This window comes from Cervus elaphus, chromosome 30 (assembly GCF_910594005.1).
Source record: "Cervus elaphus chromosome 30, mCerEla1.1, whole genome shotgun sequence".
NCBI classification, from domain to species: Eukaryota; Metazoa; Chordata; class Mammalia; order Artiodactyla; family Cervidae; genus Cervus; species Cervus elaphus.
The window spans coordinates 84146331-84168579 of record NC_057844.1 but is presented as its reverse complement, the minus strand read 5'-3'; the positions used below and the strand labels follow the sequence as shown (position 1 = coordinate 84168579).

Sequence of the window (22249 nt, the reverse complement as noted above, 5' to 3'; positions counted from 1 at the left end):
GTCTCCTCTCCCCGCGTTTTCCTCCTCTATCAAAGGGGGGCAGCTGTAGTTGCTGCTGGGAATCCACCTGCTAATATGGGTCGTATGCTCTGAGCAGTACTGGGAAGGAGGAAGCTTTGTGTTTTGCTTAATAAGCATCTCCCAGCCCTGGGTGCTCACAACCACGATGACCACCGGCAAATCTGTCACAGCAGGACAAGAGAGGCTTGGATGGGTCCCCAAGAAATGATTCTTCAGGAAGTGGAAAGCTCCAGGAAGGGGGGCTCCGGAGCAGTTGGGTTAAGGGCTTTCTCTTAAGCAGCTTAAGGGTACACCTGGAGAGGATGCTGGAGTTCGGGCGTGTGAAGTCGTGGTGCCTGGGGGAGGGGGTGTCCTTGCTCGCACCGTGAACTTAGGGAGGAGGTCTGGGCTGCTGTGGAGGACCCGGGCCTCGGTCCTGTGAACAGCCGTGCTGTCCCGGGGGGCCCCGGGAGGCACCGAGTGCAGAGGCCAGGTGAGGTGGACGGTCCATCCAAGGACCACGAGCCCCTCTCTAGGCAGCTGCTCCTGGATCGGGGGGGAGTGGGGGGACACTCTGCAGGAAGAGGGAATCCTGGAGAAGTGCTGTTTTTGACGGGGTGGCAGAGCTGCAGATCCCCGGTGCTTTGGCCTGGCCTGCGAGGACTGTGTGTTTAACCTCGAGAGGCTGGGGCAGAAGTGGGTAGACAGCCCGTGCGAACTGTGCGTGCAGCCAGTGGGCGGAGGGCTCCGATTGTAGCTGCCTCTCTTGGCAGCTGAGTGCTTTTGAGGTCCTGATCTGACAAGCAGGATGGGTGTGACAGGGATGGACGACCCCTCCTTTCTGCAGGTTGGGGTGCTCACCTGGGCCTCACTCTCCCCTACGCCCCCCGGCGTTTTACAGCAGTAGGGCCTAGTGGCTGCAGCAGAGGCCGTACAGCACCGGAAAACTCGTGTTCAGTCCGGCCCTTTGCGGAAATAGCTTGCTGACTCCTGGTTTAGGTCCCATGAAAAGGAGAATCCTTTTCTAAAAGTCTTTTCTGCCGTTGTTCCCTTGGCAAAACTCTGTGAGCCTTTGCCCTGCTTCTTTGTGTACTAAGGTCTGTCTAGTCAAGGCTATGGTTTCTCCAGTGGTCACATATGGATGTGAGAGTTGGACTGTAAAGAAAGCTGAGCACTGAAGAATTGATGCTTTTGAACTGTGGTGTTGGAGAAGACTCTTGAGAGTCCCTTGGACTGCAAGGAGATTCAGCCAGTCCATCCTAAAGGAGATCAGTCCTGGGTGTTCATTGGAAGGGCTGATGATGAAGCTGAAACTCCAATACTTTGGCCACCTGATGCAAAGAGCTAATTCATTGGAAAAGACCCTGATGCTGGGAAAGATTGAAGGTGGGAGGAGAAGGGGACGACAGAGGATGAGATGGTTGGATGGCATCACTGACTTGATGGACATAGGTTTGAGTAAACTCCAGGAGACGGTGATGGACAGGGAAGCCTGGCATGCTGTGGTTCATGAGGTCACAAAGAGTCGGACACGACTGAGTGACTGAACTGAACTTTCTCTAGTTGTAGAAACTTTCCAAAGAGTTCAGCATTTAGGAAAGAGTTCAGGAACTGAGGGGACCCCTGATTCAGTTAAACTGGACAAGCAGCTCTCAGATTTCCCCTGGGGGTCCACCTGGAGCTGTACTGGGTGAGGGTGGGGTCTGGGTTTAAGATCAGCACGGGCTCCTCCTGGGAAAATGTTCTTGGAAATCTTAGATTTGGGATCTGGAAGCTAAGCATGTAAAGTCTGTGTTGTAGGTGGTCCACATCTTTGTGGGTGGTCCACGTCTTTGTGGGTGGCCCACATCTTTATAGATGGTCCACATCTTTGTGGGTGGTCCATGTCTGTATGGGTGGTCCATGTCTTTGTGAGTGGGTCAGCATCCTTGTAGGTGGTCCACACTTTGTGGATGGCTCACGTCTTTGTGGGTGGCCCACGTCTTTATAGATGGTCCACATCTTTGTGGGTGGTCCATCCATGTCTTTGTGGGTGGTCCATGTCTTTGTGAGTGGGTCAGCATCCTTGTGGGTGGTCCACACTTTGTGGATGGCTCACGTCTTTGTGGGTGGCCCACGTCTTTGTGGGTGGCCCACATCCTTATAGATGTTCCACATCTTTGTGGGTGGTCCATGTCTTTGTGGGTTGGTCACATCTTTAGTACCAATGAAGACTCTGAATGGGTACCCTCTGGGGTCAAGGTGTCATTTGCAGAATTCATCTGCTTTCTTGAGAAAGTCAGTGGATGGATATGAATGTGGGTTTTAAGATAGGTGGAAGAGAATCAGCAGCCTGGGCTCGGCGGGGTGCACAAAGCGCCCTTGTGCCGAGAGATCTGAGGACAGAGGCTGCCTGTGTGCGGCTGCCTGTGCTGGCAGGTCAGCCCGGAGGCCCCTGGAGGAGGCACCGGGAACTATGGGGTGGGCGGGGAGAGGTATTTAAGGCTCGCGAGTGGGCTTGGATTCTGGAGACTTTAGCTAACTGAGGCCCACCGCATTTGTGAGCTAACACCTGAATCGCATTTAATGTCTCTGGACAATAACTCCATGCTTCGTTATCTTTAAGTTCGTGGGAAAAATAGAAACTATGATCCCTAATGGAACTTGCCCTTCTCGCTTCGTTGAGACTTCGCAGAACTTCCCTCTTTGCGAAAAGGAAATTTCACACCCATGTACACGCATGTACACAGGTGTTTTTTTTCCTGGGACGAGGCTTTGTCACGCATGTGATTTGATGACAGACCCTCGCGGCTCCTTCCTCCTCCTCCTCCTCTTTTGGAGACGGGTCCTCAGAGCGGCCCCGACACCCTGGGAGCTCATCGCAGACGCCCCGTCTTTGCTCCCCTCTTCCGTTTGCCGCGGCCCCTCCTTCTCTGGGATTGTCCCCGCTCCTGGCGACGCCCAGCGTGAGTTGTGTCCAGTACCTCTCGCAGCCGTGGTGGATGGTGGAGCGGACTTCTCCTTCGTGCAGACCGTGCCGCCGCGTGACCTCGTCTCCCTAACTGAGCTTCGCCTTCTCTCTGATGGCAGAGTGGTCAGGGTCGCCTGGTCTGAAATGCGGAGAGGAAGCAGAATGGACGTGCACAGGGCCGCCGGGACCTGTGGGCACCCGACCCGACGTTGCCTCGATGGGGGCGGGGAAGGAGGGGAGACGCGGGGTTGGGGCTGACAGAGGACCAGCAGGAGTAACGCCCAAAAACTTTCCAAATCCGGTAGCACTCATAAACCTGCAGATTCCAGAAGCTGAGAGAATCACAATCAGGGAAAACCCAGAGAGACCCAGGCAAGGCTCACTATTATGAAACTCCGAAAACTAAACGGCAAGGAACGCATCTTTTTTTTTCCCCAGCCGCTCCGTGTGGCGTGTGGGATCTGATCTGATCCACGCAGGGTGTGGAGTCTTACCACTGGGCTACCAGGGAAGTCCCAGGAAAATATTCTGAAGCAGCAAGTGGGGGAAAGAAAAGAGTATAATGACAACAGATAACTGACTCATCAGAAACCAAGGCGGCCAGAAGGAAGTGGCGTGGTACTTTCCAAGTGCTGAAAACAGATGAAGACTATTTTTTTTTTTTAATTTCAATTTTAATTTATTTGTTTACTTCTGGCTGTGCTTGGCTCTTCGTTGCTGTGCGGGCTTCCTGTATTGGGGTGATCAAGGGCTACTCTCTCGTGGGGGTTCTCGTGGGGGTTCTCATTGTGGTGGTTTTTGCGGCGGAGCACGGGCTCTTGGGTGTGTGGGCTGGGGTGTGGTTGTAATTGTGGAGTGTGGACTCAGTAGCTATGGCTTAGTTGCTCCTTGGTGTATGGAATCTCCCTGGACCAGGGATCAAACCTGTGCCCCTTGCATTGGCAGGCAGATCCTTAAGCCTCTACACCACCAAGGATGTCTGATGAAGACTATTGACCTACAATTTTTGTTCATCTTCACAAAAAGTGAGTCCGGAAACAAGTGCTATACCTTGACTCAGACTTTTTCACTTCTTTTGTTCTTTAAATGACAGTATGATGCTATTTAGTATACAATTGCATGTTTAATATGCTATCTAGGTATAGCACCTACACCTAGGTATAGCACCAGGTATAAACACCTGGGAGGTGTTTTTTCCTCCACATGAAATGTAAAAGCTTTTGGCTTTGTAACTTAAAAATTGGGAACAATATGTGCCTATATAATAGTTTTTGCTTTTTTGGTAGATTATCTTGGTTTAAGTAAGGTTTACTGAATGTTTGCACATAGGCAGTAAAATTCACCCTGGTCTTTCAGTGCATGGTGAGGAGTTCTGACAGATACAACTGTGTAAGAAGCACAACCAAGACACAAGCCATTTTCATCTTTTTAAAAAAGATCCCTGGTCCCTCAGCATCACCCCTCTGCTCACCACAGCCCCCGGCCCCAGTCTGATTTCTGTCCTTAGCGTGATCTTTTCTGGGCTCATGTGGGATGGAGGGTTTTGAGTCTGGTTCCTTCTGCTTACTGCGTTTAAGTTTCACCTGTGTTGTTGTCTGTGTTCAGTCCTGTTAGTCGCTGAGTAAAGTTCCACTGTGGACTTCCCCGCTGGCTCTGGTGCCTGCCATGCGGGAGACTCGGGAGACGTGGGTTCGATCCCTGGCTCAGGAGGATCCCCTGGAGAAGGAAATGGCAACCTGCTCCAGTATCCTTGCCTGGAAAATCCCACGGACAGAGGAGCCTGGTGGGCTACAGTCCGTGGGCTCACGAGGAGTCAGACGCGACTGATTAAAGCACCACCACCAAAGTCCCATTGTGTGGATGCACCCCGTCCGTCAGCGAAGGATATTTGGGTTGTTTTCGGTTTTTTGTGATTATGAATAAAGCCGCTGTGAACACCGTGTAGAGGGTTTTGTGGGAACATGAATTTTCACCTCCCGGGTCAGCCAGCGAGGAGTAGGACTCCTGGGCTTTCCGGTCAGTGCATCTTGAAGACCAGCCTGACACTGCCCCGTTAGTTAAAAAGAGAGTTTTTTTTAACTTCCATGTGTTGAGAGACTCAGGTTTCCATGTAGAGACTTGGGGAATATTCTGGGGAGAGAACTCAGTAGTTTAGCTCTTGGACACTTTTCTGAAGAACATGGTCTGTTTCTTGTTTTCCTTAGCTGACTTTATGGAGGCACATGTGGTTAATTCTGCAATGGAAATTTTGTTTCTTTCTCTGCCAGGATCACAGAAATGCTGGAACGGCAGGGTGCTTGGAGAGAGGCACTGGGAATAAGACCCACATTATAAGGTTTTAATCTTGGTTGTTGCTTGGCCGTAAAACAGACACATTTAGTGGCTCTGTCTCATGCGCAGAGCCCTTTAGAAGCAAGCTCACTCGTGGGGCCTGGGGACGGCTTACCCCCTTGTTCCCTGTGACAAATCTCTTCCAACCAGCCTTCAAAACCAGCTCTTCTCTGAGACCTGCCTTCCTTCTCAGCCCCAGCGAACCCAGACCCACACACTTACTTGAGTGTTTCTATTCCAAGAGAAGGCCTGCTGAGTGTGTATCTCCTACAGAGCGTTTCGTAAACCCTGGTTGACTTGTCCTGGGCCCTGAGAGGAAGTGGGCGTGAACTGGCGCTGCTCTCGGCGCGGCCTCGGGCCTCTGACATTGCTCAGCCACCCCCCTGCTTGGTTTCCCGTTCTTTGGGCTCACGTGGCCTGGGACCTGTGAGCAAAGCGGCGCTTAGCTTTGACCTGACAGCGTTTGCTCGTGGCAGAAACGAGGCTGGTGGGAGCAGCGCCGGAGCGCCCTCCGCTCTGGAAAGGCTTCGGGTCCGAGTGCAGCCAGCATGCTGGATCCCGCATCGCAGGCCACGGAGTCTGCTGTAATCCTGTCGGGCCAGAGCGGGGTTCAAAGGTGTGCTTCTGCAGCTTCTTCCTCTTTCAGATGAAGAGACAAGACTCTGAAAGTTATTTGTCCAACGTCCGAGCAGAAGAAGGGCCAGAGCCGGGGTCTTGCGATGCCTTAACCAAAGTCTCTGCACTGTTAACACCTTATTTCACGCTGCTGTTCCCTCCATCACGGATGCTTCCTTCATCTTTAGGGGCGTCTGTGCTCTGACCTCCTCCCCCGCTGCTGTCCGCTCAGAAATCAGGGTGGTGTCCCAAGGAGAGCTGGCTTGGGAAGTGTTTTCTCCGGGCGTCCGGGTTGCTGGCTCGCGGCCCCGTCCTCCCTGGCCCCCCACCAGTGTGAGTAGCAGGGGTGCCCTTGGCTTCTCGTGTGCCAGGCACCACGCAGAGTGCTGCTGGGGCCTCTTCTCATTTCCCGCAGCGGCGTTGTGGGGCTGGCATCTCACCACCGCTTCTCCCAGACCAGGAGGCTCAGGGCCATATGGCGCGGGGCGCTGGGGGCCCGGATTTGAGGTCGGCGTCTCGTCACGTGTAGTGGGCTCCTTTGCACCTGTCCGGGCACCACGCGGGCACCCTCCGCGTGCAGAGCGCTCCCCCCACCTGCTGCCCGGGGGACGCTGCCCACAGAGACCCGGGTGAGGTGCCGCCTGGCTGCCTCACACCTGGGCAGCCCCCAGACAGAGCAGGCCAGCTGGAACAGCACAGCGGGCGGCCGATGGGAAGGGACCCAGCCCTGCGCCCCTCGCCCGGACGGCCTGCTGCTAGATGACCGCTGATTGGCGTCTACATTTACAGCTTTAAGAAAACAGTTACTGATTCACTGTGGCTGTGCTGGGTCCTCACTGCCGTGCGGGCTCTTCCCTGGCTGCCTGGGGGCCACTCTCCAGGTGCGCTGCTTGCGCCGCTCGCTGTGGGCCGTCTCCTGTTGCAGAGCCCGGGCCCTCCGTGCTCAGTCTGCGGTACTTGCAGCACGTGGGCTCAATAGCGCAGGTGCTCAGGCTTGGCTGCCCCAAGGCCGGGGGGGGGGGGTTCCTCCTGACCCAGGGATCAAACTGATGTCCCCTGAATCGGCTGGCGGATTCTTGAACGCTGACCCACCGGGGAAGTCCTCCATTTACGACTTTCGATTGCTGTGGCCTGCATTAGAAGTTTCGATTTCCGGTTTATAATTTCTCACCTACTTTTGGAAAGAGGGTGCGGGGCTGGGACCTCGCTTTTCCCCTTCGGTGCCAGATATGCGTTCAGTTCCCATTGTTGAAGGGCCACTTGTGTTTCCACGCATGCCCGCACCCAGGCGTCCGAGGCCCCGTGTCTTGGAGCAGAGGCCTGGCTGAGGGGAGCGGGCTGAGCCAGGCCTGCAGCGTGGGGGTGTCCGCGCTGTGTCCAGGGGAGGGGCGGGCTGCGCGAGGGGACCCAGAGCCCGCCGTCTGCCAGGGCGTTGGTTGAGAAGAATACGTTCTGTGTGTTTTTCTGGTTGGAGGAACAAAAGAGCCTTTCTTTCTGAGATGCTCCCACGTCTGTCTGTAAAACTAGTGTTTCCGCGGGGGGTGGCCATCGGGAGGGTGAAGGCCGCGGGCAGGGGTGGGCAGGGCGGGCGGCCTCCCGGGCCCAGGCCTCCCCGGTCCCCCCCCGACCTGAGGGCCCCAGGTTTCCTCTGTCCCCTGACTCAGCGGCAGCTGTGTTTGTCTTCTGGTAAGAGCTGCAGTAGCTGCCTGTCATCCACGTTGTGAGACTTCACCAGGGGCCTTGGAAGAACTTGGAAGAAGCCTGTTTCCAGGCCGCTCTGAAGAACTTCCCCAGGAGTGGCTGGGCTGGGCGTGTCTTCGAAGACTCCTGGGTTCCGAGTCTCCCTTATGGCCTTGCTTTCCTCACTCAAGCAGGGGGATTTGTTCCTGGGACGTGAGAACACGGGGGAGTGCTGTAAGTTCGTGTTTTCCTCCATCTCTAAAAATCAGAGGTGCCCTCGTTACACGTGTGGCCAAACGCACAGTGACTGAACGTTAAATTGCCAGAATCTTATCAAAAGTCCTCAGCCACGAGAATTTCCAGATACAACATTTTCTTGAAAGACTAAGATGAGATAGTAATGAAATTTAGCTCTTGAAGGTGGTTTTGTGTGATGCTGAACTAGTCCATCAAATAATACTCCAGATTAGAATTGTGGTGGTATCTAATCTTTTATTCTGCCTTGAATTGAAAACTTTTAAAGCAGTATTTATTGGCTCAAAGAATGCAGTGTTCAGAACCCTAATTGGAAAAGATGCATGTACCCCAACGTTCACAGCACTATTTACAGTACGATAGCAAAGACGCGGAAGCAGCCTGAGTGTCCGTCAACAGATGATGGATGAGTGGATAAGGAAGATGTGGTGTTTACACACACCATGGGATCCTGCGCAGCCATAGAGAAGAATGAAATAATGCTATTTGCAACAACATCAATAAACCCCAAGGACGGAGGAGCTTGGTGGGCTACAGTCCATGGGGTTGCTGAGTAGGACACGACTGAGCGACTTCACTTTCACTTTTCACTTTCATACACTGGAAAGGGAAATGGCAGCCCACTCCAGTGTTCTTGCTTGCAGAATCCCAGGGACGGGGGAGCCTGGTGGGCTGCCGTCTGTGGGGTCGCACAGAGTTGGACATGACTGAAGTGACTTAGCAGCAGCAGCAGCAGCAATGGGTTTGGAAGGTATTATGCTAAGTGAAATGTCAGAGAAAGACAAATACTGTATGATATCACTTACATGTGGAGTCTAAAACTGTAACAGACTAGTGAATATAACAAAAAAAGAAGCAGGCTCACAGAGAACAAACTAGCGTCACCAGTGGGGAGAGGGTGATCGTTTGCATCTCCTCGAGAATCTCTTTTGTTCTGAGTCACAGCTGAGGTGCTGACCTGGATTTGAAAGTGAATGTTCAGGTGTGGAGAATAAATTGCGTGGTGAGTTGGTAACACCGTCGGCAGAGATGGATAAACACACGGCCCTTCAGGGATCTTGCACAAAATGAGCCACGGTCTCTACAACGTCCCCAAGACGCGGCTCCAGCACCGATTTTAGCCAGATGGTAGCTGCTGCTTCGGAAGCACTGAACGCCAGGGCTGGGCCTCAACTCTGTGTGTGCCGTGTGTGTTGTAACTCTGGGGCCCCTCATCAGACCGGGAGGCAGTGAGGTGGGCTTCACTGGTGGGGGTCTGAGCCGGGCGAAGTGGTCAGCGTTTATGCGCTCGGTCAGCAAGCCAGCCCTGTGGTCTGAGATGCGCTCACACAGACGGGGCAGCTGTCCGGCTATCTCCACCTGCCTTGGGGACGGATGGCGGGGCCGAGTCTGCCCTTCCCCGATCTCAGGTGCGGTCCCTGAAGACAGGGAGGGCGGGGTGCGGGGATGCTCTGTGGCTGGCCGGCCCCACAGCTTCGTTGGTGGTGGGTTTCTGAGGAGCCCGGGTGCTGCAGAAGGCTGGGCCTTAGGCTCCGAGGGTGCGTCTTGCCCCATCGGAGGCCGCGAGTCACTGTCTCCTCAGAATATCTGACCCCCTCACTGTGCCCCTTCTTACCTGCCTTTGTCGTCTCTCTGGGGGTGGGCATTTCATCTTCCTCCTTGGCTGACCCTCAGCTTCTGGGCTCATCCAGCTCCAAGGAGCCCTGGGTGGCACCTCAGCCACTGTCTCAGCAGAGTGGCCTCAGGTCCCTCCTGGCCCTGTCTGGTCCCTCCTGGCCCCTCCTGGCCCCTCCTGGTCCCTCCTGGTCCTGTCTGATCCCTCCTGGCCCCTCCTGGCCCCGTCTGGTCGCTCCTGGCCCCGTCTGGTCCCTCCTGGCCCCTCCTGGCCCCATCTGGTCCCTCCTGGCCCCTCCTGGCCCCGTCTGGTCCCTCCTGGCCCCGTCTGGTCACTCCTGGCCCCTCCTGGCCCCTCCTGGCCCTGTCTGGTCCCTCCTGGTCCCTCCTGGCCCCTTCTGGCCCTGTCTGGTCACTCCTGGCCCCTCCTGGCCCCTCCTGGCCCGTCCTGGCCCCGTCTGGTCCCTCCTGGCACCTCCTGGCCCCGTCTGGTCCCTCCTGGCCCCGTCTGGTCACTCCTGGCCCCTCCTGGCCCCGTCTGGTCCCTCCTGGCCCCTCCTGGCCCCTCCTGGTCCCTCCTGGCCCCTCCTGGCCCCGTCTGGCCCCTCCTGGCCCTTCCTGGCCCTGTCTGGCCCCTCGTGGCCCTGTCTGGCCCCTCCTGGCCCCGTCTGGCCCCTCCTAGCCCCTCCTGGTCCCTCCTGGCCCTGTCTGGCCCCTCCTGGCCCCTCCTGGCCCTGTCTGGCCCCTCGTGGCCCTGTCTGGCCCCTCCTGGTCCCTTCCAGCCCCTCCTGGCCCCGTCTGGTTCCTCCTGGCCCCTCCTGGCCCCTCCTGGCCCTTCCTGGCCTGTCCTGGCCCTATCTGGCCCCTCCTGGCCCTTCCTGGCCCCTCCTGGCCCTGTCTGGCCCCTCGTGGCCCTGTCTGGCCCCTCCTGGTCCCTCCCAGCCCCTCCTGGCCCCGTCTGGTTCCTCCTGGCCCCTCCTGGTCCCTCCTGGCCCTCCTGGCCCTGTCTGGCCCCTCCTGGCCTGTCCTGGCCCCGTCTGGTCCCTCCTGGCCCCGTCCTGGCCCTGTCTGGTCCCTCCTGGTCCCTCCTGGCCCTCCTGGCCCTGTCTGGCCCCTCCTGGCCTGTCCTGGCCCCGTCTGGTTCCTTCTGGCCCCGTCTGGCCCGTCCTGGCCCTGTCTGGTCCCTCCTGGCCCCTCCTGGCCCCTCCTGGCCCCGTCTGGCCCCTCCTGGCCCCGTCTGGTCCCTCTTGGCCCCGTCTGGCCCCGTCTGGCCCCGTCTGGTCCCGTCTGGTCCCTGCTGGCCCCTCCTGGCTTCAGGTCTGATGGGCACGGGGTGAGCACAGTCTGGACCCGCCTCTCACCGGTTCGGTCCACACTCTTTTTGAGCACCTCCTGCGAACTGGACACAGTGCTGAGCCCGGGGGACCACAGTGAAGAAGGCAGGTGGCCTCTCGTCCTGGAGTGAACTTGGGTCAAGTTGCTGGTGACAGACCCAGCCTGTGTGATTGGTGCCCTAAAGAAAAGGTGTGGGTGACTGGGGACATCACTGGGGACTTGAGGTAGATTTGGGGGGATGCGGTAGTCACTATTCCATGTGGAGAAGCAGTTTGTCTGTGTCTGCACAAGACTTGACCATCCCTGCTGTTCCCTGCGTGTTCCTGTTCGCCGCCCCCCGCCCCCGGGGTCCCCGCGTCTGGGCCCCTGATCGCCTGTGCCCTCTTGACCCTTGAGCTGCTTAGGTCACCGGTCTGGCTCCCTCAGTAAGTGAGATAACGGAGGCCTTGAACATGTCTTTATTTTGTGTCTGTTGGAGAGTCGTGATCTTGCCCTTTCTCGAAAATTGTCTTTAACAGGAGTTGGGTGGAATTGTTTGAAAAATGCTTGACCAAGTCTCATTCCTGTTCTAACAGAATTCAGTGTCCCCGTCCCCACGTTAGCACTCTTGTCGTCGGGCATTTCCTCACCTAGCAGGTGTTCACGCCCCTGTCGCGGTTACTGGCCGCTTGCTTCCCGGGCGTTCTCGAGCAGCTGTGTGCTCTGGCCTCTGCTTTGAGATCTGTAGAGCTGTGCCACTAACTGTGTGTGGGGGTGAGGTGCCTGCATGTGCATGCAGGTATACGTGTACATGTGTATGCATGTGTGTTGTACAAGTGCGTGTGTGTGTGAGTGTGCAGGTAGGTAAACGTGTGTGTGGGTGCGTGGAGGTAGACATGTACATGTGTGCATATATGTTGTACACACGCGCCTGTGCATGCATGTGTATGAGTGTGCGGGTAGGCATACACGTGTGTGCATGCATGTTGTACACATGCACACCTGTGCAGGCAGGTAAACGGGTGTGTGTGCATGTGTGTGCAGGCAGGTATACGATGTGTGTCCGCATGTGCATGTTTGTGCCGTATGTGTGCACACATGTCTAGCTTGCCACTCCGCCCGGCGCCCGCAGCGACCCCTCGGCCAGGGCTGGCTCTGAGCCTTCCGAGGGGCGCCGGCCGGCTGGGTGAGAGGAACGAGACTCCGTGACTCCAGGAACCAGGGACTGAGGGGCGGTTCTTCCTGTCTGACTGGCCGCTGGTGCTGAGAACGGGCAGGTCAGCGTGAACGGAGGCTGTTTCTAACTGAGACTGCAGCTCTTCGGCGGGCTCCTGTTTCAGGGCGGCCTCACGCGGCGTGGCGCTGGGCTCGTCCCACACAGCCCGGGCGGAGTGAGGCCACCGCACTCCCACTCTTCAGAGCCTGCTGAGCTGTTGTTTCCCGGATCGGCACCTTTTCTGCAGCAGCGTAAGAGTTTGTTCCGAACGTCACTAGTTCCCAGTCTGATGGACAGCCTGGCAGCTCGAGTGAGACCTGCCGCTGTGCCCGGGCCCTGAGGCCAGGGGCGGTGAGCTCCGGGGTTTACAGTCACCCCGCCCCTCAAGGGAGCCCGGGGGTGGGGGTGCGGCCGCGCAGACCTTCCAGGCCAGAATCTGCATCTCAGCAGGTCACCCGCAAGTCAGGGTCCAGGTCAGGAGCCTGGGCTTGCTCAGCCTTGGGCAGATGAGTTGTGGGCGTCCAGGGCAAGGGTCAGGTCACTGGCGCTTTCTGGCGCTGTTTGCACATGCAGTTCTATCATCTATTTATCATCTTTCTACCTAGCATGACCTATCCGTCATCTTTCTTATCTGTCATCTGTCTGCCAGTTTTTAACCACGTGGAATTTTTTGTGATGAAATACATGTAAAATCTAGCATTTCACTCATTCTTGTGTATAGCCTGGTGGCATTAAGCTCATTATTGTTATTGTGTGACAGTCAGCACTACTATCTCCAGAACTTTCTCATCTTCCAACTGAAGCTCAGTCCCCATTAAACACAAACCTGACCCCCTGCCCTTCACCCCCCAGTGACTGCTTTTTTGCTTTTTATCTTTGTGAATTTGACTCTTTGAGGGAATTATTTAAAATTTTTACTTTTTTGTATAGCATAATTTTGTTATATTTAACTATGACAATCTAAGTTCAAGCAAAATACTTTTTTTGTCAATGACATTTAAAAAAAGTTTAAACAAAATACGTTGAAATGATTGATTTGAAAGAGTTTTTGTCCTGTTAATTGATGCAGTTATATCCAGGTACCTGATCACCCCCAGAAGGCATTTCTGATTTTACAATCTGTCTGTGGACAATGTACTTTCTAGGGAATTGTATTAGGACACACCCAGTCTGTCGAGCAGGAGATAACTAGACTTGGTAAACGTGTAAAATCCTTTGTTTCCTTCGGATTGTTCAGAATCTAACCCTTGGGTTAGAATTACCGTGCTCCCCCCTTATCGTAGGGAGATGTGTTCCAAGACCCTCAGTGGATGCCTGAAACTGCAAGTGGTACCAAACTCTCTGTATAAGTTGTTTTTCCTACACCATCCATACGTTTGATGAAGTTTAATTTATAAATTAGGAACTGTAAGAGATTAACAACAATAACTAATAATAAAATACCATAGTTATAACAATACCCTGTAATAAATAAAACAGCACACAATTCAGAAGTTGCAAATTGTTTATTTCTGAAATTTTCTATTTAATATTTCTGGGCCGTGGTTGACCAAGTGTCATCTGAAACCTTGGAAAGTGAAACCTTAGGTAAGGGAGGTGATTGTTTCAGGAAAACATTTGTTGTGTGCTGTGTATTTCTCAGAAGACTTTATATTATGGAGAGGAAGACAAAAAGCAAATTCTTTTAGAAATACCTAGGGTGTCTATTGAGTGGGTACCCCAGATCAGAAGCCATTTTAGATAACTTAATATTTTGAGAAAACCTTTCATAGAGTTAAAGAGCTTTCTTAACATGGTATTTGCAGTTCAATCTTGTCTTTGAAGCAAGTTAAAACTTGCTTCAAAAAATCTGAAATGCTTTTAGTTTCCTGCTAATAAGTAGAGGATTTCACAAATAATTGACTTTTTCTTTGATAATCTCATTTTAAAAATTAATTCTCCCAGGACAACAGAGTATCTGTTGAAGGTAAAAGAGGTTGGGATTTAATATCCTTGTCTGTGAGAGTTTTTGTTTCTTAAAGTTAAATCTGTTATATAAGTGTATTTTCTTTGGATTTGCCATTTTTGTTAATACTAGACTGCTAAACAATGTTCCTTTATTTGAATTGTTCGGTCTTATTATTGAATTATTTTTAGTAAGTCTATGTCTGAAAAGAATGAAGTAATTTGAGGATTCCAGTTTTAATTATTTGACCTTGAGAATGATTTCATAAAGCCCCATCAGTGAATCGTAGGTGAGGGATTAACTTATGAGCAGGTAATTGTTTGGGTGGTTTGTACATCATATGTATTCTTGCTTTTTGTTCAGACTTCAAATGGCCAAACAGAAACAACAGAAATGACACAGATGCTGACTTGGGTACATGTCGTTGTGTATGTATTGAAATGTGGAAATAAATACGTTTTCCTCTCTCCCATGTGTTGGCATTTCTTGAGTTGGAAATCATTTGGGGTTTGGGTTCCTTTATTTATAGAAGGGAAAAAAACCTCATCGTACGGCATGGGTTAGGATGAGTGTGGTTAAGTAGTTGCCGACTGATCCGGGAGGGAAGTCCCACAAAACTGGTTTTCATTCTGTTACTGGTGTCAGCCTGCGGGGCCTCCCAGACTCCTGGAAGACTCACCCCTTCTGTGTTGTGAAGCACGGCTCTGTTTGGGATGCCTTTTGATGGTCACAGACGATTGAAAACAAAAGACCTGTAAATGCAAGCAAACTCAGCTGGATCATAGGATTTAAAACAGCTTATCTTTAAAACGCTACCTAGGCACCGCCTTGGCTGGGGTCATTCGTTAATCGGGGCTGAGGTTTTAGTTCTTCCTTCTGGCAGGAGAGATACCCTCCCTGACATTGTGGGGTAGGATTCTGTCGTTTTCCTCTTCAGCTGCTCTACTTTCACCTCCAGCTGGTGACCGGGGCTCAGCCAGGGAGACGCCTGGTCCCTGGACCACCCCACCCGGTTGGTGAGGCCAGGCTGAAATCCCCTGGAGCCTTCAGAGCACAATCGCTTCAGGGCGTCCACACCCTGAGGGGGCTGTTTCCACTGCGAGGACTCCACACTGTGCGTGCTTATCTTGCTTTAGGCTTTCTCAGTTTCTGATAGCAGAGCGCATCCCGTGATTACCTCTTCTGGACTTTGAGATGGTTGTTCTTCAGCCGCTCAGCTGTGTCCGAGTCTTTGTGACCCCGTGGACTGCAGCACACCAGGCTCCTCTATCCTCCACTGTCTCCCAGAGGTTGCTCAAACTCATGTCCGTTGAGTCGGACATGACTCAACCATCTCATCCTCTGTCGTCCCCTTCTCCTGCCTTCAATCCCTCCCAGCATCAGTGTCTTTTCCAATGAGTCAGCTCTTCGCATCAGGAAGCCCAAAGTATTGGAGTTTCAGCTTCAGCATCAGTCCTTCCAATGGACACCCAGGACTGATCTCCTTTAGGCTGGACTGGTTGGATCTCCTTGCAGTCCAAGGGACTCTCAGGAGTCTTCTCCAACACCACAGTTCAAAAGCATCAATTCTTCGTGCTCAGCCTTCTTTATGGTCCAACTCTCACATCCATACATGACCACTGGAAAATCCATAGCTTTGACTAGACAGAGCTTTGTCAGCAAAGTGATGTCTCTGCGTTTTAACACACTGTCTAGGTTGGCCATAGGGCTCCTTCCAGGGAGCAGGCGAGCCCAGTCTCGTCCCGCTGACCCAGCTTGGAGAAGGACTTGATCTGGCAGTTCAGCCTTGCGCTCAGAATCTGGCCCCTGGCCCCGAGATCTGGTGCCTGGGGCTCAGGACCACCTCTGCCTGCGTGCCCCTGGCCCTTGTCCCCTCTGTCAGCGCTTCCATCAGGCCTGGAGGTCGGGGGGAGGCCGCAGTCACCCTGGGGGACGGGAGGGGTTCAGTGGCCGCGGGTGTGACGAGCGTGGGTGTGGTGAACACTGCAGACGTGTGAGCTCCGGGAAAGTTATCCACACGCAGCGCGCTCGCTTGAGAGCCAGACTCGCTCCTGGTTCTGCTCTGCTTGCTGGGCGAGGTGACCCCTTGCTCGCGGGGACACTGGTCACCCTGAAGCTCACCTGCTCTTCTGTGACAGCCTCCCCTCGTAAGACACAGCCCACGCGCTGCTGCTCGTCTGGATGGTTTGTTAGTTCTCTTTGCCATCTTCCTCACCTCTTCCTTTTGGAATTTCTCAAAAAGGACAGTGGGCCAGACGTGGGTGGTGGTTTCTTCTTGTGCAAGGCAGCCTAGAGGGTAAAGGTCATTCGTCTGAGCAGCCCGGGGTCAGGCTGGAATTGGTGAAGCGGCTTTGGGCATTTCTGTCGCTGTGACTGACCTCTGTGCGCTAATTAGGGCCTGTTTTCAGGAAGCAGGCAGAGTTGCTGACTCGGGCTCAGAAGGCGGCACGTGACTTCATCTTCCCTGAGGTCTGAGTTCCTGTTATCTCGACATCCTTGTCAACTTCTCCGGGGGGTTCACTGAAGTTCACGAGCGCCTAGCTCATGAGAGGAGAGGAAGTGGTGGGGGTGGGACAGAAGGTTCTCGTGGCCACCAAGCGGACGCTGTCCTTGTTCGTGACTGTTGGCATCTGTGAATGGGGAGGCCATCGGCCTGCAGCCTGAGTCATACCTTTGTGGACTGAGAGTTTCCTGGGACTGTCGTGATGAAACTCCGCACGCTGGTGGCTTAAAGCAACAGAAAAGCATCGTCTCGTGGGTCTGGAGGCTGGAAGTCTGAAATCAGGGCGTGGGCAGGGCCGTGCTCTCTCTGAAGGCTCCCCCTACCCCCAGCTTCAGATGGGTGGTGGTGTTCCTGGCTGGTGGATGCATCGTCTTTGCATCATCGTCCATCTGAGTGTGTCTGTGTGTCTCCTCTTCGTGTGTGTGTGTGTGTGTGTGTGTGTGTGTTGCTCAGTCGTGTCCAACTCTCTCCGACCCCATGGGCTGTAGCCCACCAGGCTGCCCTCCGTGTAGGATTCTCCAGGCAAGCATCCTGGAGCAGGTACTCACTTCCTCCTCTTACCGGGACACAGTTCACACTGGATTAGGTTCCAGTCTAACGAATGCATCTCAACCTGATTACACCTGCGGCGTCCAGATGAGGTTCCCTTCGCAGGATCTGGGGATGAGGGCTGCCATCTTTAGGGCCTGCCACTGAACCCCCTGCCGACGGAGAGGTGACTTTCGAAACTGTCTCTTTTATAGGACAAAAGAATAAAAGATCAAAAGGGAGGCAATAACTTGAAACCCGAGAAAAGAGCAACATGAACCCCCGGTTTCATTCCTTGCCTCCCTGTGCTGGGCCAGCCCCGCACCCAGTGAATGCAGGCCCCTTCCCACGTGGAGACCCCGCCCTTCCCACGTGGAGACCCTGTCCTTCCCGTGCCGGTCATTTGGCCGTTGATGCCCGGCTAGAGAGGATGCGGCAGGTCTTTGGGCGCTACTCCTTCCTGACACCGGGGCTGCCCCGGGCCAGGTGGGGCGGGAGACTCCTCCCTCTGCTGACCTGACTTAGGAGGAGAAGCAGCCAGGCCAGTGACGGGGATGGAGCGGGAGCCTAAGGCAGTTCGCGTCCGAGTGATCCTTGCGGTCGCTGAAGAGTCTCTCGGCCACATCCCCTTCCCCTGGGCCCAGCGGCCGGTTTGGCTGCGAGGCTTGACCTCTGGCTGCCGTGGTGCTGGTGCTGGGTGCGGGAGGGCAGCGGGGAGCCAACCCACGCGGGAGGGGCCGGCGGGGTGGTCTCTGCCTGGGGAGGGCACCGGAGAGGAAGGGCAGACGGGCTGCTGAGACGGTCCTGCCCACTGCAGGGCTTGGCCTTACGAGCGGCCGTGTTCCCACGGGGACACCTGGCAGAGAAGCAAGTGTGTCAGTGAGGCTTCACCCGAGACTCGGAACCAGGAGGATGCGTGTGTACACATCCTCCTGAGAGAGCCAGACAGACACGGAGAGAGCCAGACAGACATGGAGAGAGATAGACAGACAGAGAGAGGCAGGGATGGATTTAGATTGGGAGGGGGAGAGTAATTGGCCCCGGGACTGTGTGGTTCGCAGGTCTGAACTGCGCAGGGTGGGCTGGCAGGCCGGAGACCTGCGGGGAGACTTGTTGTTGCATCTCGAGTCCAAAACCTGGAAGCAGCTTTTGGGCACCAAGGTTGGAAACTCAGGCACGATGTCTTATATCTCAGCTTGTTGTCTGGGGGCGGACTTCCTTTTTCTCCAGGAAATCTCAGTCTTTGCTCTTAAAGCCCTTCAACTGATGGGACAAGGCCCTCCCACATCATGGGGGTGATCAGCTTTACTAAGTCAGTTGATTGCCGACGTTGGTCACATTCAAAAATACCCACCTGGCGACACCCAGATGCAGATCAGGCCACACGACCGGGCACCACGCCCGGGCCATGTCAGCTCGTAAGATTAAGCATCACACCCGGCAGCTCAGTGGCGGCCACTCAGGCTCATGCACTGGAGCCTCTGGGCGGAGGGTGGACTTTCCGGTGAAGCGGCTTTGCACACACAGGTGGAGGTGTGCCCAGCGCTGGGCCCACACAGAGCTGACCGCCTTTGTCACCCTGGGAAGGCGCACGGACCCTGCACGACGGAGCTTAAGGCATCCGTTCTTTGTGGCCGCTCCTGGGGGCAGCCGTTTCCTCGGGCTGGTCTTGCACCAGGCTTGCTGTCAGTGTGGACACAGGCACGCAGGCGGAACGTTCTGGATCTCGCCTGTGATGGTAATCCGTCGTCGAAACTCACCACGCTGTGCACGGCGTAACTAAAGTCGTCCTTCAGGTGGTTTGTTTACAGTGATGCGGGGGAGCTTGGAAACTTTGGAGAAGGGTTTTATCTCACATTTTACACTCGTCTCGGATGGGAAGCGCGTCACGGCTCGCTCTGGTCTGAGCTTCTGCGGGCTGTGCTGGGTCGTCTCAGAGATGGCCCTGGTGTGTGTCTGTGCCCCCGGCTCTGGTTCTGTTTTTATCTTCATGTTGCCACATCCGTGTTTCTGTGGGTGTTTTCAGAGTTCCTCTGTCCTTCAGTGTCTGCCCTTACATTTCCTGATGGACCTTGCTCTTCAGCTGGCCGGGAATAAGGGTCATTTACCCCGAGCGACTGCCTCTTCTCCCCCTTCCGCTCACTTCCAGGGGCACAGCACGTCCACCAGGCAAGCTTTCAAAGGCGCAGGATACCCGCGCCCCAGATCCTGGCTCCTGTGCTTCGGGTGGGGGCAGTCAGAACATCAGTATTTTTTAAAAGCTGCCCCCGCCCCATGATTAAAATGTGCAGCCAGTGTTGCAACATGGTTTCTGGTTATTTAAAACTGTGTAGCCCAAAGGACGTGCCCCTCGGGCTGAAGTGCTGGTCATCACCTGGCCGGAGGTGCCGTCACCTGCAGCATCAAAGAGAAGGAAGCTGGGCGTGGACCTGCACTGTCCAGCGGCCGGGCAGGGCGGCTGTGGCCGCTGACCTCTGTCCTCCTGCCTGGGACTGGTTTTCAGCTCTCGTGACACAGTGGGTGGGAGTCACACGACCAAGCGCCCCGGGAAAGGGGGAGAAGGTCGTCCTCCTGAGAGCACGCCTGGTATGAATACGGAGGACGCAGGAGACTGGTCAGCAGTGTCACAGACTGCGCAGAGCTCTGGGCTGCCCCTCCTTTGGCCCTTCTGCAGCCCTGCGGACCGCCCTCAGCCTGGAGGTGAAGGCACTGGGCCTCTCCTCCCGCCCCTGTCTCCAGCTCCAAGGGAGACCGCCCGGCAGGGCCACGTGGGTTCGCCAAGCTTGGCAGCCTGAGCCTCTGCTGCGTGGGTTAAACGTGAAGCAGCTGGTGACTTTTCTCATTGCGCCTTCAGGGCTGGTGCAGGGTGAGCCCGGTGCCCTGACATCCCCGGAAATGGACCATGAAGAAGAGGAAAGTGCTGGAATGCCTGGAGCTTCTGCTCTGGGGCCAGGGCTCAGGGACCTGGCTTGGGGAAAGAAGGAGAGAGAGAGATAGATGCCTTCTCAGAATCTGAGTGTTCGGGGAGGACCCTGTGAGCATCCCAGTTCAAGCCCATCACACAGACAGGGAAGTCATCGTTCCGAGGGGTCCAGGAGCTGACATTACAGCAGGCCAGATGTGGGGCCTGACTCCCAGCTCAGCACACACTCACAGACTCCTGGGAAACTTGCTCCAGAGCCTCGGGTTCAGATATGCCCAGAGCCGACTGCAGAGAGCCGCGTCTCACCACCTCCCCTCATGGTCCTCACTGCCTCCATGATTCCAGGAATGCCAGGCTCCCGTTTGGAGGCAGTTCGGACCAAGTTCAGAGCCTCTGTTCCCTGTTGGACTGGCTGGTCTTAGTATGGACACTACGCTCATTGGAAAGTGGGCTAAAGGCTCTGGATTAGATCCAGAGCAAGATTTGAGAATTTCAAACCTGAAAACTGCACCATCGTAAATTCTTTAGCTGGGGTCACGGCGTTCAGCTCACTTGCGTTGGTTGACGGGTAGATGGCAGATCCAGGGTTTGATCAGCAGCTGCGTCCACCTCTTTCCAGGCTGGCATTTGGGATGCTTTAGGTTTTACTCAGCTAGTTATTTTGCTTTCTCTTTTGGTATTATTATTATTTACTTTTTTGATTTTTTTAAAGGGCAAGCGAGACAGTTTTATTGGAAAGGAAAGCTATTTTAGGCCTTGGGCATTAACAGTCTCCTTGTTGTCCTCAGAGAAGACCATGTAACAGATGTGGAAACTGGCGTGCCCGCCCGCCACCCTCTTGTGAAATCTAGCGGGTGGGAGCTGACAGCGCTCTTCGCTGCCACTCACCGTCTGAGGTTAGTGTGTGTGAGACGAAAGGTCCCGGCCCAGTGGTAACGGTGGGGCAGCATTTCTTTTCTTTTCTTTCTGACTAAAGCCTCCTGCTGCTGGTTTGGGGAGATGCCTCGGTCATCATCTCCCATAGGGGTTCACGACAGGAGCGGGATGCTGTTTCGTGTCTGCCTGGAGGCATAGAGGGCAATTTGACCTGAAATTTGCAATGAAGTTGTTAGGCAGAGGGCCGACCTGCTGTCGGTGCAGAAGGAGGGGATGTGGGGAGCACCCAGGGTAGTGGGCTGCCTTCCAGCGGCGGGAGTCTGGCGGCTGTGGACTCGCTTCATCTTCAGCATCCCGGGGGCTCACGGGACGCGTGCCTCCACCTCCTGCCAGACCTGCTCGGGTTTCCCCCTCTCCAGCTCGCGTCCCTGTCAGATCGCTTGGGGAATGCTTGGGGTTTTGTTGGAGAAGCGGGTCCCTGGCTCGGGGTTGCTCTCTGAGCGAGGGAGGGGACTGATCAGATGCAGCCCCTGAGACCCTTCTCCCGAACCTGGTGCCCTTCTCTGCGGGCTGTTCTCTCCAGGGCTGGCCGCTCGGGCAGGAGACTGTCCCCCGAGGAGGCTGGGCTACCGTCTGTGACAGGATGTGATCATCTCAGAATGACTGCGTGGAACTCGTTTGCGTTTCTTGGCCATTTGACTGAAGGCTGATTTGTTGGCAAAGGCCACTGTGTTTTACATAAACACACGCGTGGGGGTGTCATGCCTTCAACCCATGCTCCAAAGACCCTGAACCAAATGTTCTTCATTTCCTTTGTGCCAGGGTTTCCCTTGTGTCCGAGTGGCACATGCCCACGACCCTTTCTCTGAGTACTGTATTTAAACACGTGCAGTAAAGTGCCAAGTTTGGCCAGAATACCGGGTTTCCTTACTGGCAGGTTAATGGCCGTTGAGATGTTGAGCTGACGGTAAACGCACATGGCTGTAGTGAGGCTTGGAAGCCGCTGTGACTGCGGTCGGCGGTGAAGCGCAGGGGTTGCCTCCGGCTGTCGCTTCTGCTTGCCTGCAGTCCTTGGAGCGGAGGGAATGCCAGCTCTCGGTTCGAGGATGCTGGGGACAGATACGCCCCCTCTCCCGGTTCAAGGCCACGGACTCCTGCGCTCTGCCCCGCTGTGGTCAGCGGGGGCCTCTGGACCCTGGACTAGAAACCGGGACCGTGACAGCCTGGCCAGGGGCTGCTGGCGGGACGGGCTGGGGGCTCGGTGCTCCGCCCGATGGGGGAGCCCTGGGTGGGTTGAGGGGCAGGGGGTCAGGTGCAGGATGCCGGGGCTGAAGCGCTGGTGTCACCTGGGGACAGACGGGACAGACGGGACAGCCGTGCACGCAGACGGCTGAGCTGTGTAGGCACAAGGTCGCGACAGGGGGACGTCCATTCTCTGCCGACGCTGACCGGGCGTCTTCTCCTCCGCGTCCAGTGTGAAGGTGGATGATCCCACCCTG

General features: G+C 55.2%; 1 protein-coding gene and 1 long non-coding RNA gene across 3 annotated transcripts in view; one reads left to right on the top strand and one right to left on the bottom strand.

The window, feature by feature from the left end:
• Positions 1-22249, top strand: part of RAB20 (RAB20, member RAS oncogene family) — a 30576-nt gene that overhangs the window by 4598 nt on the left and 3729 nt on the right. Inside the window, exon 1 of one of the 2 annotated variants that reach the window (XM_043892292.1) lies at positions 7535-7810. The exons of the other annotated variant lie outside the window; for it this stretch is intronic. Coding sequence (XP_043748227.1) covers positions 7744-7810 — 67 coding nt within the window. The 5' untranslated portion in view covers positions 7535-7743. Of the gene's footprint in view, positions 1-7534; positions 7811-22249 lie in introns of those variants that run through there. 2 annotated transcript variants of the gene reach the window in all.
• On the bottom strand, positions 15940-19616 carry LOC122686924. Its single transcript, XR_006338947.1, has 3 exons — positions 18306-19616; positions 17468-17807; positions 15940-17157 (listed from the first exon to the last, which is right to left on the bottom strand). It is a non-coding gene; the product is annotated as an uncharacterized LOC122686924 (long non-coding RNA).